General features: G+C 37.5%; 1 protein-coding gene and 1 long non-coding RNA gene across 14 annotated transcripts in view; one reads left to right on the top strand and one right to left on the bottom strand.

The window, feature by feature from the left end:
* The first annotated feature begins 233 nt into the window (after positions 1-233).
* LOC122574045 lies at positions 234-1503 on the top strand. Its single transcript, XR_006318880.1, has 3 exons — positions 234-275; positions 585-743; positions 1436-1503. It is a non-coding gene; the product is annotated as an uncharacterized LOC122574045 (long non-coding RNA).
* Positions 1504-2885: 1382 nt separating this feature from the next.
* LOC122574033 (protein abrupt) overlaps positions 2886-16454 on the bottom strand; it is a 77704-nt gene continuing 64135 nt past the window's right edge. For 12 of the 13 annotated variants that reach the window (XM_043741099.1, XM_043741097.1, XM_043741092.1 and 9 more), the window contains one exon: positions 8837-16374. In XM_043741099.1, coding sequence (XP_043597034.1) covers positions 15377-16374 — 998 coding nt within the window. In that variant the 3' untranslated portion in view covers positions 8837-15376. Of the gene's footprint in view, positions 5657-8836; positions 16375-16454 lie in introns of those variants that run through there. The other variant, XM_043741107.1, reaches the window with a different exon arrangement.

Below are 16454 nucleotides of genomic sequence, written 5' to 3'. Positions count from 1 at the left end.
CTGTTCGAACACATTAAATTTGCGCGCGCTCGTGTATACGAAAATCAAGCGCTCCTATTGGCGGAATATATTGCCAAGTCAAATCCAGCGTGCCTATTGGCACAGAATATTGTCAAATGAAATTGAGCGTTCCTATTGGCGCAATAAATTGTCGGGTCATATCGAGCGCTCCTATTGGTTCGGAATATTGGAAAGTCATAGTTTCAATCGGACCGAGAGGTGACATACTCCTGAAAGTCGTGAAGCGAAAATTCGTCTCGTCTCGTTATCCTGTTGTTAGTACCTTCATTTCGACTTTATCAACGATTCTACACTTCTATCTGGTTCATTCAAATAGTACGTTCGTATTTAATCGGTTATTGATTATAATCTTAGTAAAATTAAATAGTATCCCGAAATTTTCTTTTACTTTTATCATTGACTGCGTATTTGGCAAGTTACAGTTATTGATCGTTCATATTACCGATCTTTGAGGTATAATTTGGGTTCTATTATTACTTTACTTCCCTATAATTGGTTTCATTATTGTAAATTATTGGTTTTATCGTACATTGATTTGAAATTGTTGGTTTTCTTTTGTGTAGATTGTTGGCTGGTCACATGACTGAAAGAATAGGGGTTCACATCACAGACGCCACAAGCGATTAACAATCGATAATTCGAACTGAAACAAGATGGACGTTATAGATGATTATTAATAAATCGAGTCGTTGATTTCTCTTGCAGATTTGGTAATGATTGAGGTATTATAACAAAGGAAACGTACATACACGGTTATTTTCTCTTTTTATTGGATCAATAGTAATCGATATTTGCTAAATAATTGCTATGCAGCTTACAATTGGCATATAATAACATCATTTTATAAATAGTTGCATAATTTGTTGAAAATATTGAGAAGAAATAAAAAGAGATTGAAGTAATCACATTTGAAACTGTTCACATATAAAAATGTTTCAGGTATATAGATAATCGTTAATAATCGAATATACTATTAAGTAATTAATTAATGTCGTTATATCAATATATAGCAAATTGTGCAAATCGTTTAATTGTTATTAGAAAGCAATCTATTGCGAAATTATTATATTTTTGTATATTGAAATGAGAAAATAAGTCTATTATTTCCTTAAAAGACTCTGAATAAGACATATTCAAACGTATTTCTGTGCAGGATTAAATATATACTCTAAATATTTCAGGTATGTTTAAACAAGAAAGGTTAATTTATTGCAAGCATTGTCGGATCTTTATAAAGTACAACGTAATATATTAGCAAAAACCATATTTCAAACTCTAAAACGAACATTCACAACTGAATTTTCTCTAAAGAAAGAATTGGTGTCATGTTTTAAAATATTAATAAGTATTTGAAGATACCTATTATATATTTATTTATTTATTTATCTATAAGAAGGCATATGTTTTGTTAAAGGTTTATCACTCCTTCCTCTTCCTCCTGCTTCCTGAATAGGACCTAGTGGGGCTTCAAAGGCCAAGAATGTAAGTAATTTTGTAATCCCTACTTCATTTAATTCTATTGCTTATATTTCAATTTGCTATTCCTAATTTGAATACTGTCATTAAAATTTTAATAGAGATTAGTAGGGCTCTTAAACGAGTTTAGGTTTTTATAAAATAATGACTTAAATGTTGTTAATTAATGGTTTAATTGTTATAAATTAATGGTCTTAATTTGTCGCACTATATATGTCTGTAGACGGTTTGATGATATAAAAGGTAGTTTTTCCATTATAACACTATCAGATTTAATAATTTTTTAATTTTTATTTCAAATTGACACGTTCAACAAATTATTACAATAACCATTTTCATCATTTTAATAATCTTTACAAGCTAAAACTAAATTTACACTTCTGTGGTATTAGTTTTGATTTAGAACTGTTGCTAGTTTATATCAACTGCCAGTTTAGGATAAAAATAATTTGACTATTACAGTCAAACATGAAATTAACCAGTGATCAAGAATAATTACCCATCTCAAAAGGAAAAGAATTTATATAATATTTCAATTTATAATGTTTATAGATTCATCGGAATGTTCTTACTAGATTTGTGATTTTTATGGCTTATGATATTTGTAACAAGTCATACATTTTCTTAACCTAATTTTGGATACGTACCATTGTTTAAAAATTAATTATCAAATATATAAATCTAACATGTTTTCATACACTAAACTCTGTTTTGCTTTCTATTATAAGATTATATTAAAGTATTGTTTTAGTTCAATTATTAATTGAATTACTTATGTTGTTTTATTCTGTAATTTGTATTTAGTATACGATAGAAGAGAGTTCCATTTGTTTGAACCTGTCGTGAGACAAATACTTATATCTTTAACATGTACTTACGATTTCTCGTTCATATAATAGTTGTCACGTCCAGATGGGTGAAACCAGCGATGCAGAAATATATTTAGAGCACTAACCAAAGTTTTGTTTAAATAAACGAAGCGCGTTCAAAAGCTATGGTTCAAATGGACTTATAATTGCAATCATCGAACTGCGGCGTTATAATTTGTAGAACGCGTGAAAAGCATTCTGACTTTTTTCGAGGTCGATATGTCAAGGAGTTCAATTTAATATCACGTCTATCTTATCCTTACTTAATGGCAACATCTCGCCTGATAATTATCCTATAAATCGAGAGTCGGTAAAAGTAACAGCAGGTAATGTTACCATCTACTGGATAAAAAAGCAGTCATATTACCTACAGCTGTACAAAATCGATTGTAATCGATGTTGACTGATAGTCGATTAGTAAAAAATTTATAATTTGCGATTTTTCCTCATTTACTTATCAAAAAATTAAAACTTGTCTAAAAACATAATAGTGCAATACTTGAATAAATTAAAAGCAGGAAATATACATATTTGACGACTTTTTATTATGATCTTGCTACAGCTTCTATATATACAAAGGTCAACCTATGCATCTACAGGAACGAATAATGAATGTTTAATAAAAATTAAGTAAAAAATTCGTACACTTCACTACGAATACCGATTATATTACGGAGATCAACAATCGTACAATATGAATCAACATTTAGCAACGTCGAATAACGCTATATCATAAAGGCTACAAAGAAATCGATCTAACTCCGACGTAGGAGAGGGAATATTTGCATCGAATTACGCAATTTGGTAATTTCCACTTATAAAATACGAACTCTCCCTCGTTGCCAAATATTAACCGCACGTCTATCGCACTATATATGTCTGTATAGTTCGTTTCGTTTTAACTATGAGTTCTCATTAAGGTATACGCACAATAGTCTACAGCTTTATTGTATAATCGTCAGATCTTAACCAGATATATTCTCTCTTTCATTTCTTCACACATACGTAGCGCCTTATATTTTAAGTTTGCTAGGAGCAAAATAGGAACTGTAATCGCCTGATGTACCTGATTCGTCCGCTAAAATATTCTCACGATCGTCCTCACGATCTATAAGAAAATATGTAATCAATTATACATCGCCTCAATAGATGAATTTAGATCCCCAAAGTAGAACTCGCAATTTTCATTTCGTTCGTACTCTAGATTCATCATGCAAGGTAAATATCTCCGAGAATCCAAAATTACCTCCAAAATTACCAAAATAAAAGAGAAATGTTTGTCTAATATTCAATCCTACATTTTTCTTCCTTCAATGATAATTATCCCATAACTGCTAAGATGGAATCTACGAAACCTTAGAAGTGTTCATTTTAATGATAATTTGGAATTTACTAGTGTATATATAAATACGCAATAGCAACTTTTATAAATTACTGGACATTTCTGTATACGAGATAAAATGATATACCAGTTACAAGTTTATGTAAAAACTGCTTGATTATGATGTCTGAACATTAGAAGAAAAAAGAGAAAAAAAGATGCGAAAGAAAAATTTGTTTAATCGATTACTGGACGAATTCGTGGTGCAATTTGCGTACAAACAGGCCGCAAGAAGGCACCGAGATACGCAACGCACGAGTTTTTCCTATCTTTCAAGACGAAGCGCGTAAAGAAGGACCCGACCATTTTGATAAAAGGCTTCCTATGAAAGTACACGTCGCGACGGTTCGTTACAGAAATGTCTCGTTAAGGTAACGAGGTATCCATGAAACACCGTGGTTGAGAAAAATTGCCTGGACCTTTTTCTCGCGAGACGACGCGCTTGCAATTCACGATGATTCGTTTCAACGAGGAGGAAACCCGCTCTGCGTGAAATACGCGACGTCGAATCGATGGGAACGTCGCGCGCATCCGTATTAAAGCGGACCTTTTCTCTCTTCGAATCCGAGCATCGAGTCCGTAAATTCGTGTTCCTCTTCGACAGCCACGCTTTAAAACGACATTTCCCTCGGGCCAGACGTTGTCACTTTCGATCGATTGTACACGAATCGAGAAATCCGTTGAAACGAAAGTTGATGGAGCAAGTAAATCATAGTTTGTTGTAGAGATTTCTGTTAACTTTTACGTATCAGCATTAATTTTTTCTTTCCATAGAACAAAACGATAATTATTTCTTCATTCTTCTTCGGATGTTCAAGTATGCAACCATCGAACTATCACAAAAGAAGGTCTCGTACACTCAGGAATATTCGCCTCCAATAATGTTCGAATCGAAGAAAAACTAAACGCAGATGTACAATTTATTCTTCGAACAACTAGAGAAGTTTCTTTTATCTCGAGTCCTTTTATCTTCCTTATTTCCATCTATCTGTAATAATGTTTCTAAAAAACGAGAAGTGTGTCAGAAGCTTTGATTAACGCAAAGAAATCCGTGAAATATCTACAGTACGATCCCAACAACAAGTCAATATATCCTTCTCATTTCGCGTAACGACCGCAACGAAAGAGCAGCGATAAAAGGTAAAGTGCACAACTCGTAATCGTAATCATGGTGGACGAATCATTTCGATTTTACGATCTATACTTTTACGATCTACCAAAGCCTCTACAGTCGTCACGGTTAATCTCGCGATCAAACTGGATACGCATATCTTCGACGCGATTAACTTGAACGTTACGCAAGAAATCTCGTTAGAGCTACGTACGTTCCATATAAAAGCGAGCATTCTATCACTATCTCGATTTTCTTCCTCTTTTAAACACGGTTTCACGCTCGCCAATGTATTTAGAGGCAATTTCCGGTTCGGCCCATTATTTCTGGATGCGGGCAGTCTCGATAAATAATATACGGTGATAAAACGGATGGACCGCGTAAATCGTCCAAATATAAAATTCGTATCCTTTCGAATATATCTTTTTCCGTCTCTCTAATTTCTTCCGTTTCGTGTGAATTCTCGCTGGATGTTTCTTCCTTGTCTTTTTTTCTCTTTTTCTTTCCTTTTTTTTTTTTTTTTGTTTTTTGTTTTCTGTTCACTGGTACAGATCTGTTTCGATACTAGGAAACATGGTTTGCTGCAAACACGTTTGTTGGAAAATATCTGATCGAAAGTATCATTGGCCCTTCTATTCGCACAATCGTTCCTGTCCGTATACACATATAAATCTAGTTACGCGAGTAATTTTGTACTTTGACCGAGATTTCGACCGTGGTTCGATGGATCTCTGATTACACGCCACATCTGCGATGGCGAGGTCGACGTACGGCGTGATATTGAATTTAGAGTATAAACTGTAACAAAGTTTAACAAAAATTACAATAGAGTTAAGTAAATGAGACAATTATTTAATTCTAAATTCTATATATTCTGTATATCGAATTTTACTTTCACTCTTCGTAGTCTATACCGAGACACCGCTATTTTTCCATTAAAATCTTTGAAATAATTTCATCGTAAATTAATTGAGTGTATCTGACTTACCGTGCCTCGGAAATCGACAAAATCAAATGGCCCGCCGGGATACTTACGCTCGAAACGAACGAGAACAGAAGGAACTGAAATAAATGGGCGTGAACTGAACCCAGCACTGTTTCTCTCCTTTCCAAACATATTTTATTGTAATCGTATTGGCAAGTTGGATGGCTTACATGCTAAGAATGGCAAAAAAATAAAACGTAAAGAACATAAAGTAGTAATGTTGCTACGTGCGTAATGAAGAGGATAGACAAAAAGTACAAAAGGATTATATATGGAAAAAAAAAGAAGATTCAGGAGTTTAAAGGAGCGTAGGAAAAATGACTTGGATTAAAGGAACGGTTAGATAGTAGATAAATAAACTGTGTGGTATTTACAAATCAAAAAGGATGGAAAATGGGAAAAGTCGAGAAACGTAGAATTTAGGAAGAAAGGAAAATGGGTTATTATCTGACATACTGGCTCGTTCACCTACAGCAAGACTGCCTCTGTCTCGATGGCGAGAAACGTAGGCAAATAATCGATCTAAAGAAGAAAAAGAAAAATACAACAAAAGAGTAAAAACAAATCAAAGGGTATGAAAAAAATAACGCGAGTTTAAGCGCGAGAAAAATGATTTCTGTGCATGATTTCCTTTCTTTAATGTCCACGAAACAACGCGAACTCATTTCCTCGATTCCCTGCCAGGAGACAGATGTACATCCTTTCCAAACACGTTCTAGCGAAGCTAATAATAATGAAATGATAATGACAATGATAATAACATTGATATTAAATGACGGTAATAAAAAAAACGTAACATAACAATATTGAAGCACCTTAGTAATAGTTAACCGTAAAATAAAGAACAAGATGGCGTTGTGCCTCGATGACGGGGCCCATGATGATCAGACGGTCTCTTCCTTTCTCGCCTACATTTTCTTTCTCTTAATCATTTTTATACTCTTTTTATTCTTCCTCATCACGTCGAAATTCTTCGTCCTTACGAATATGGTCCATGTCTTGCAAATTTCTTTTTCTCTTCTTTCTCTTCTTACTCTTCATCCTCTCTACGATTAATATGCAAACTGCGTTGGTAGCTAGCGTTACGATAATGGGAAAATCGCGCCGGTAGCAAAGCGGCGATAACGATATAACAAGCAAATCGATAATACGTTTCGCAGACAAAACACGACGTGGTTTCACTGGCCCCCGTGTACTTATCGTCCGAAATTAAACAACGAAAAAGAGACACGGTTCGTCCGAAGGAAAGTCTGACAAAAATCGTTTCGTGGAATTTATCCATAAAATTTGGTAACGACTACGATCGACTGACTCGGTTTATGTAAAAATAATTTCGCTAATAATTGCTTCGAGTCAATTATATTTTCATTGTGACAATGAATTTTGCACGAAGAGCGTATTAGAAATTGTCGCCTTATAATTTACTAACGTTTCCTTCTCTTTTATCAAGTTTCCTCCGTTCGAATCGTGAAAAAAGTCGTATGCAATGTTAAAAACGACGGTGTAAATCCGATCGAATTTTTGTTTACTTCCTTGTTTCGAAAACGTGAATTTGATCACGCCGTACGTCGATAATTGCACGCTCATTGGTTTCGCCACGCGACCGTGTTTTCCTTTTCCTCAGATCCGATGATGATTTACAAAATAAGTTAGGAGTTTATGTTTGTTTTTTTTCTTCTATCACTAGAAAGACTCTATTATATAATATATAATATAATAATTATATGCCTATGATTACGTCGCATCCCTGATTATGTTCTCTGTAAAATATCACGTACATAGGTATATTTTATATTTTTCCTCTTTTTCTTCTCACTTCCTAATATATATAATTGTATGCGTATATAATAGGAGGCCATCCGAACGTATTTTCATATGCGATCCTCTCATTCTCCCGCCTTTCACACCTTTTAAAATCTACATTCTCACCTGTCTTTCACACGATGTACGTTGTTTATCACGTATTAACACATTCACGCGAACAAAAAAGCATAGCATCATACCATCTCCTTTGATTTCTTTCTCTCTCGCTTTCACACGATGCAGCAGTAAAATCACTAACCGGTATTATATCGACGAGTCAACGCGTAAAAACGACTGTAAGTACAACGTATTGCATTGTGATTTTGGAATTCAGCACTGTCGCTCGCGGAACAGTCGAGCCTCGCGCGCTTGGCAGTGAATATTTTTGTCCATGCTCAGCGAGAAAAATGCAGCTCGAGTGCGCCTCTATGTGTCGTCTATCCGCGATATAACAAATCTATCGTAAGACTGAGGTAGCTCCATTGTAGTCCGTCACGTGTCGTTTCTTTCCACTTGAACACCGCTCAAAGCGATCGAAAGAATGGCTCGATGTGTTCTATATTTGCATTCTAAGTACGTACGTATTTCTAAACATCTAAACATCTTCGAATTACGGAAATACGTGTCAATTCTTTCATATCAGTCGAAGGTAAAAAACCATTTTCGCGATTTATGAAAAATTTCTTCGCCCAAAGTATTTATTATTTATCTTTCCATTCAATCGCGTTCATTTATTACTTTCTACAATTTCGAAGATATTTGAGTAACTATAGTCGGATGTCTAATAAAAATATTACCACGCTGTATATTGTAACTCTTTCGAAGCTTTATTTATTTCTCTATATATCGACCGAGATCTTAGAGTTTCAGTTAGTTTGAGCAGTATACGTAATTATTACCTTAAATCGTGACCGACGTTCACGGATATTTAAAACTGTAATCTTCGAATCAGCTTGAGCAGTATTTGTATAATTTTCATGCTGAAACGCGACCAGCGTACAAGGATTCTCGTTCGACTCTCTAAGCGATGCTTTATCGACTATTTTCTTCCCTACGTTCTTGACTTTTTATTATTATGATCGAACGCCGGCTCGACTGTTCCGCGGAAGGAGGCAAGTCCTTAAACCTATGTATAATCCGTGGAAGCTATATTATCTCGCGCTTCTGACTATGTGTAAACATTGTGTATATATAATTATATAATAGTATATATTCGCTACATATGGAGACGTAACGGTTTCGTCAGGACGACTTGACTCGTCCCCGAATATTCGTAAAAGTAACGTATGCTTTAGGTAATCATGAGCGTGAGTATAGCGCGAGAAGAAGACTGATATTTAATTAACATGGAGGTAGCTGTGGTGATTTTCACAATTATTTCTCTTTTCTCTTATTACTTTCTCTCTTTTGTATCTCCAATCGACATATGACTCGTGAAATAAATTCGAGCTGTCAACTCGATACTAACGTATCGCGACATCGCTAGACGCGCGATAGCTTGCACAAAGGCAGACGTAGAATACAATTAGATAGAACCCGCGACTCACGTAAGTCATTTACGGCCTTCGTTTTTATACGAATCAGCTCTAATCGATTTCACGCAGCACACATCGATTCACAGATACAGTGCGCACACGCCTTGCCATTTGCCAGAGTAAAAGTCTCGTAACAAACAAGAAACAAACAAACAAACGAAATAAAACAGAATTAGACGCTTGGCTTGCGAATTGCCCGAGCGCCTGTTTTAACGCAAGAATCACACATGTAGTAGTAGTAGTAGTAGTAATAATAGCAGTAGTAGTAGTAGTAGTAGTAGCAGTAGTAGTAGTAGTAGTAGTATAGTAGTAGTAGTAGTAGAAGTAGTAGAAGTAGTAGAAGTAGTAGAAGTAGTAGTAGTAGTAGTAGTAGTAGTAGTAGTAGTAGTAGTAGTAGTAGTAGTAGTAGTAGTAGTAGTAGTAGTAGTAGTTTCTATAAGTATAGTATCACGGCCTGGCTGCTTCAGATTTCCTGAGTTTGTTTATTACATTTACAACAACGCATCATATAATCGTGTCGGTTTTTGAGTACCTGGGATGGTAGCTCGCTCCCTTCCTCGCGAAATTTTGACGCAGAAAAAGGAAGAAAAAACCTCTCGAACGTTTCCCTCAGTTATCGCAGAAATTAACGCATGGCAGAATATCCGACTTTAACGGTTTATCGCTTAGAAAAGGAAGAAAAGAATGGAAGAACGCTATGAATATTCGATTAATATCTTAAGTACGACGATGATTGGCAGTCGTTTCACAGATACATTTTACTATCTCTGCTCTCGGTTTACAATGATTTCTTCCTGTTTTTGGTAAGAGAATTTCCGTTCCTTGACAAAATTCACAGGCGGTTAGTTGCGTTCTCTCTAAGAAACATACGAACGTTCACAACTGGCAGACAATTCGTGAACGGCATAGCCGCGTTTACGGCGTCGTTAATCCGCCTTTATAATGACCGTAAAGCCGCGTGGAGGCGAGTGCACTCGTACGATTCGGCATTTACGAGCACCGGCACGTTCACCGTTTATTATTGTCGATACCGAGAGAGCCGCGTGTTGCCAATACCATCGAGCATTTTGTTATGCGTTAGCCACGTTCTTTCGTCCTTCTCTCCTATTTTCCCCTACCGTTCGAAGACCACAGACCGCGAATTTCTAATCCCACAGAATTTTCTCTTCTTCCATTCTATTTTTCCAGATCGTCGTTATAATATTTTCAGGAATCAAATATCCACCTGTTACATATACTTTGTTCCTATTCCTTCTTTCTTTTTTTAAATTCCAGTTAATCGACAGAAATATAATCGGTCCTTATATCGATCAGTTCGGATGGGAGCGTTTTCACGGTTACGCACACGATTGTCTCTCTAAAAACTATTGCAATACTGTAGTTGGTGGTATTTTATTTCAAGTGACTATTGCGAACTATGTTCAACGGACTATTTTATTTGTGGGATACACCCGACTGGAGATTTCGATGGCGGGGTGCCCTCGGCAACGGAGAAGGGGAGGGGGGGCGTTCGTGTAAAAATATTTAATATGTATATGTACATTTCATATATATATATATACAATATACTTCTGATTGTATACATATATGTGTATATATATATTTATATATATAGCTATATAAATACTGTCGTAGAAAACTATGATCTGCAGGGAGGGGCGTGAATATCTGTCACTTCATAAAGGAGACGAACGCACCCCGCCAATTTTTCTTTTTTAACTATAATGCTTCCTTATAACGTGTGTGTACGTGTGTGTACTCTATGCAGCATTCAACGAGTCTGTACATGTGTGAGTGTATATTTCGATGTGTACGTGTTGTTTGTGCTGTGTACATGTTCGTATAATAACGTATATTTACCGGGACGATTGGTAAGATCGCCGCCTCTATTCGCACAGTAAAAAAAACAAACAAAATTTTTCTTTTTCAAAAGACTAAAGAAAAACAAAGAAGAAAGTCTATAGACGAGATCACTGAATTATTCACCAACTTTGTACGCGGTTTATCAACGCGTGTACAATTCGATGATCGTCACACAAGGATGGCAATCAATGTGTGGACACTTCCTATGCAACCTATACTTCTTAGCGATAATGAAAAACAATAGAACATTGAACGAAAATGATTTAAAAAAAAAAAAACGGTAAAGAAAGTCTTAAACCTCGTCACGTTCGATTAATTATTCACAATGGCACGAAGAAAACGATCAATCCGATTTTCCATTTTCCTCTCTTCATCCCGATCTGAACAGACGGTTGTCACAAACGCGTTTAACGATACCTAGAAAACCTTTTAGCTTCCTCCTTCGATCGGTGTCTATTATTTTTTCGTTATTCATTATTTTCCCGTCTCCTTGTTTTCTCTCCTTTTTAAGATTCTCCTCCTCGATAAAACACCGCGAATTAAATTTGTACTCTGCGAAGAATTTTTTTCTCTTTTTATTATTTTTCCCCCATTTTTTCCGGTTTCTTCTCCCTTATTTTCTCTTCCATTTTAACTTTTGTCTCGCAATATGATCACGCCTGATGCGTAATATTTATAGAGAGCATTTTTCAAGGCAAGAAGTGGTTTTTTGTACCGATTAGACCTGGATTCGCGTCTCGATCGATCATTCCCGTATTCTTTTCCTCGATCTAAAACATGTCTATCTACGAAGCTTCCAGTTGTAACCTCGTGACGTGTTAATTCGTGGATTCATCGGCAGGAAACGAGCGATTAACAATTTTACTGTCCACAAGAAGCATTAAAATATCACGTTTCGAGGACCCATAATAGACGAATCACCGTAAACGAGTAAATTTTACTTCGTTACGATTCATATGGCCTCTTTGCGTGGTTCGTATACAAATATTTCGATCGTATACAGATACCCTCGTACGTATATACAATATAAAGTTTAAAAAATTCGAGACTTTTAGCGTCGAACTCGCCCATACTAGTTGTAAATCTCACGGCCTGATAATTCCGATAACACGTTCCTTCCAAACACATGTTCGTGTAATTATTGTCTTGAATAAAATGTTATAGCTTCGGTTTACAGCTTAAATCCCTAATAAATGACTCACGAGAATTCGTACCGGAAAGGGTGAGAATCGACGCTACTCGTCAAAAAGTTTGCTCGTTTCGCGCTCGTCCACGTTCGATTGGCGAACATTTTCGTTTTTGATTTTTCGAATCTCTCTCTCTCTCTCTTTCTGGACGTACCGCCTCACGCAGAGATACATACACAGTTTACGTTCGTGAACGATGTATTCCTATCGTCAGTGGCGTGGTAAAGTCACTGAGAATCCCTGTGTTTCATCGGTAAAATTCTCTTACAAGCTAAGAAAGGATTAGTATACTTCGAGTATTGTATCGTGTACAACCTACTAAACCTAGGCAAAAAGAAAAAAAGGTGCTAAACACCTACAAAAAGGATGTCATCAGACAGAAACGATTCTCCCATTTGCTCATTACCATTCTCTGTCCTTCACGCACATACGCCCAAGAACAAAAGAAGATATAACCAAAACAATAAAAAAGAATAAGAAAAGACAAAATAATAGTCATTATTCTAGAGAACTTGGAACGGAAGGAATCCTAACGTTTAAATCGCGTTGCGCCACTACGTATTGCTAAGTTTCTCTTTTTTCTAGACGTACCTAATCATGTGTATGTGTGTGTGTGTGTGTGTGTGTATGTGATATGTATGTATGTGTATATATATACATACATACATACACATATATTTATTTATTTATATTTATATATATATATTTATATATATATATATATGTATATATATATATATATACATATAATATGTATTCTCAAGGTATTCCATAAAATCAAAGTAGCTCGTGTATGTATTCAATTAGTAGGAACCATTTTAGTATTATACATTTCGAGCCTAAACACGAAATCGCGCGAATAATTGCGATCTACGAGTTCGAAACTGCCTCTTCCTCCTCTATTTTTTTTCCATCCTCCCTTCCTTCTTCATCCTACGTATCACTCGAAGAACGAGAACCACGTTTGTAAAATTCAGGAACATGATTCAAACGAGATACAATAATATTAAAAATCCTACATATACCTATCGTGAAGCGAAAATTCGTTGGAAAAGAAATATCGACCGGTTTATAAATAACGCGGGTTGAGAGAGGGAGATCGTTGATCGAGATGAGTCAAAGACATACAAGAATGCGGAAAAAGACTTCGATGGATGCTCCAGGAGCAAAAGCAACACAAACATGAAGAAAAGATGGGTCGTGGTTCTCGTTCCACTCGTGACTCTATATTATCAGTCCCCTTGCATCACATTTTTCCTTCTTTCACTCTCATTATTCTTTTGGAAAAAAAGTACACGAGCAACTAATCGTCTATGAGCAGATCTCGTCCACGGGTGAAAGAATCGTGTCGTTCCCCTCAAGAAAGAAGAAAATCGCCCAAGCCGAAAAAAAGAACTTAAGTACTAGAAAGGTCATGGCAAGCCCTGGGGGATGGATTTTTGCTTCCAGTTCGATTAATCGACGGGTTCGATCGAATAGAAGAACGAAGGAAGGGGGGCGGGGGGAAGTACCGCATGACGAAAGGAACGACAAGAAGGGACTGTTCTCGATTATTTTATGATTCTCCTAAGTCAAAGCCTTCCTTTCCTAGTTCGCGCACTACTTTATCTAAATCTAATTTCAAAACGGAGCAAAATTTCAAAGTCAACTGACCAGTTTCAAAACGCATAATCTCGAGAATCGTGCAAGAAATATCTCGTTCTTTTTCTATCTCGAATCCTGACACCATTTATCACGTTGTCCTAAGAATACTTTCCAGGCTATTAAAGAAAGTTTGACCGAGTTCGCTAAACATAAACCAGCAAGATTTCTCGTTTGCCGATTGACACGTTGAGCTACCCGGTCTCGTTTCATTTTATATTTCGCATCTTTCCCTACGATAAAGCGAGTAGACAATTAACAATCGCAATAATCGTCGCGCTTCTAAAGCGACTCTTAATCGGCGAAAACACGACCGCACGATATTTTAAATCATGCGATAATACATAACTTTTCATGTATACGCGTTTGTGTATATGTGTATGTGTATTACCACAATACGTTAAAAAGTAAAATGTAGAATGTGTGGGAGTGTATTTAATGTACGTAGTGCCTTGTATACGCATGTTTGCACGTAAGTGTATACTTGGAAAGTGCACTCTTCTAAAAAATACAAAGGGTGCTAACCCTAGCGCTACACGTATCCATTCTAGCCATTACTTTAATATTCTCTTTCCCTCCAATTATTATGATTAGTCCTTCTTTATATGTGTAACCGTGTACGTACGTACATGCCGTTGTACACTAACTTCTCTATAAATCTAGACAATATATATTTTTCCTCAACATTTATATATAATAATATAATATAATATAATATAATAATATCTTCTCGCCAATCGCCTATACGCGACGATCACCGTTTTTTCTTTTTTCTTCTTTAACCTTCAGAAAATAAACAGAATAAAACAGTTGCCTTGGTGTTGCCTGGCTTCTCGGTTCGCTCGCATACTTTCGCCTGCGATCTTATAGAAACACAGTCGTTCATACCATGAACGATATTTTCATCGCAATATATCCTTTTCACTCGACCATTTACTGCAACGCAACTGACGTCGTTGAATAGCCATGGCGATAGACCTCTTCATCTCCAATCGTTTCACCATATTACTTTCCCCTAAGTTCATGATTCATGAGATTCATTCGTCTTGGTCTGTCCTATCACTTATCGTTTATCGTGTTCACTGAGGTAGACAGATGGAATATTTTTAACGGGCTAAAAACTGTATACGCGCATATACACATGTGTACATGTGTGTGAGGAGGGCGTATGTGTGTCTGTGGGCAACGAAAAACTCCGTTTGTCTCTCTGTAACGAAGGAGGAATTCGTTTTCCGATCCAAAGACCATGTGTACGTATGTGATCTGCAGTGACTTCGTTTTCTCATCTTCTTCCTTCTTCTCTCTTTGGAAAAAAACAAAAGAGTTCTATCTCTCGTAACGAAAAGAAAACAGGAGTAAGTCTCTACTGAGGTAGTGGATGGATTTGACTGCGAAAGAAGAGGACGTGGCTGGATCCAAGGTACAGAACACGTCTCTTCAGAAGCACTTCCTAATCGGGTCACGTGTCACCAAATCTGGTCGCAGGGTACCGCGAACGTGCCATCTATTCAGCTTTAACGATCTCTGGCTCCTCGTTCTCGCTAAAGTCATCATCTTCGCCACCGGACGACTCGCCTTCGTCCAAAAGTCCAACGTGCCTATCCTGTAACGTATCCTGACGATCCTCGTGCACTACTCCCGGTCCTCGACCCTCATCTCTACCGATCATAGGATAATCTTCGATCCCACGACTGCCTAATTTATCCATCGCGCTCATATGAGCCATCTTGGCCGCGTGTGCAGCCGCTACCGCAGCAGCTTGCTCGGGACTGAGCCCCATCGTGGTCAATCCGGAATTCTCCGCAATAAATTGTAGATACGTATCGATGATCGCTGATCCAGTGGCGCTGGTGTTATGATGGCTCGGATGAAGATGTCCGGGTGGATGAAGAGGAGCCGTATTTGGCTCACGGCTGCCGTGCATGGTGTCCAAAGACTTGGCCGCAATCGCCGTCGCAGTCGAATTCTTGGTACTGCTGCTGCTGTTGCTACCGCTTACTTTGGTGATCACAGTGTTATTGTTGGGCGTCGGTGATCCATACCTTAGACTGAGCGGCAGCGTAAGGTCTTCAGGGTCATCTCCACCGCAGATGCTGCTTCCGGCATCGGATGGCGCGCCTCCTCGAGGAATCTCCAGTCTCATGTCACCCCTCCTGGGTCCCGTGGGACTGGCACGAGCTCGTAACTCCGCGGGACTCACCTTGACACCCGCCTTGGCCAATAGACGCGACGCCAGTTCAGGATCGAACGGACTCGGCATCGGTAGCACTGGTAGATCCTTGGTGCTGATTCCACGATGCTGCCGCGACATGTGCGAATGCAAAGAGTTCCTTGACTTGGCCACGGTGCCACAGAGAACGCAACGATAGCCAGGACAGATCGTGTGCTTATCTTCCAGGTGGGTGCGCAACGTGTGGGCAGATCGATAGATCTTACCACATTTCGGGCAGGGACGTGGATCTGTGGCGCGGACCCGTATCATGTCCAAACCGTGGCGAGCGACTGAAAAAAGAAGACAAACAAAAGGCTGATGAAGGCGGGTTTCCCGAGTGAAAGTCGTCTGTCGTTGTCGTTTTTTTTCT

The sequence above is a fragment of the Bombus pyrosoma genome, linkage group LG13 (genome assembly GCF_014825855.1).
Source record: "Bombus pyrosoma isolate SC7728 linkage group LG13, ASM1482585v1, whole genome shotgun sequence".
Lineage (NCBI taxonomy): Eukaryota > Metazoa > Arthropoda > Insecta > Hymenoptera > Apidae > Bombus > Bombus pyrosoma.
Note: the sequence above shows the minus strand (reverse complement) of the source record. Positions and strands in the feature narration are given on the sequence as shown.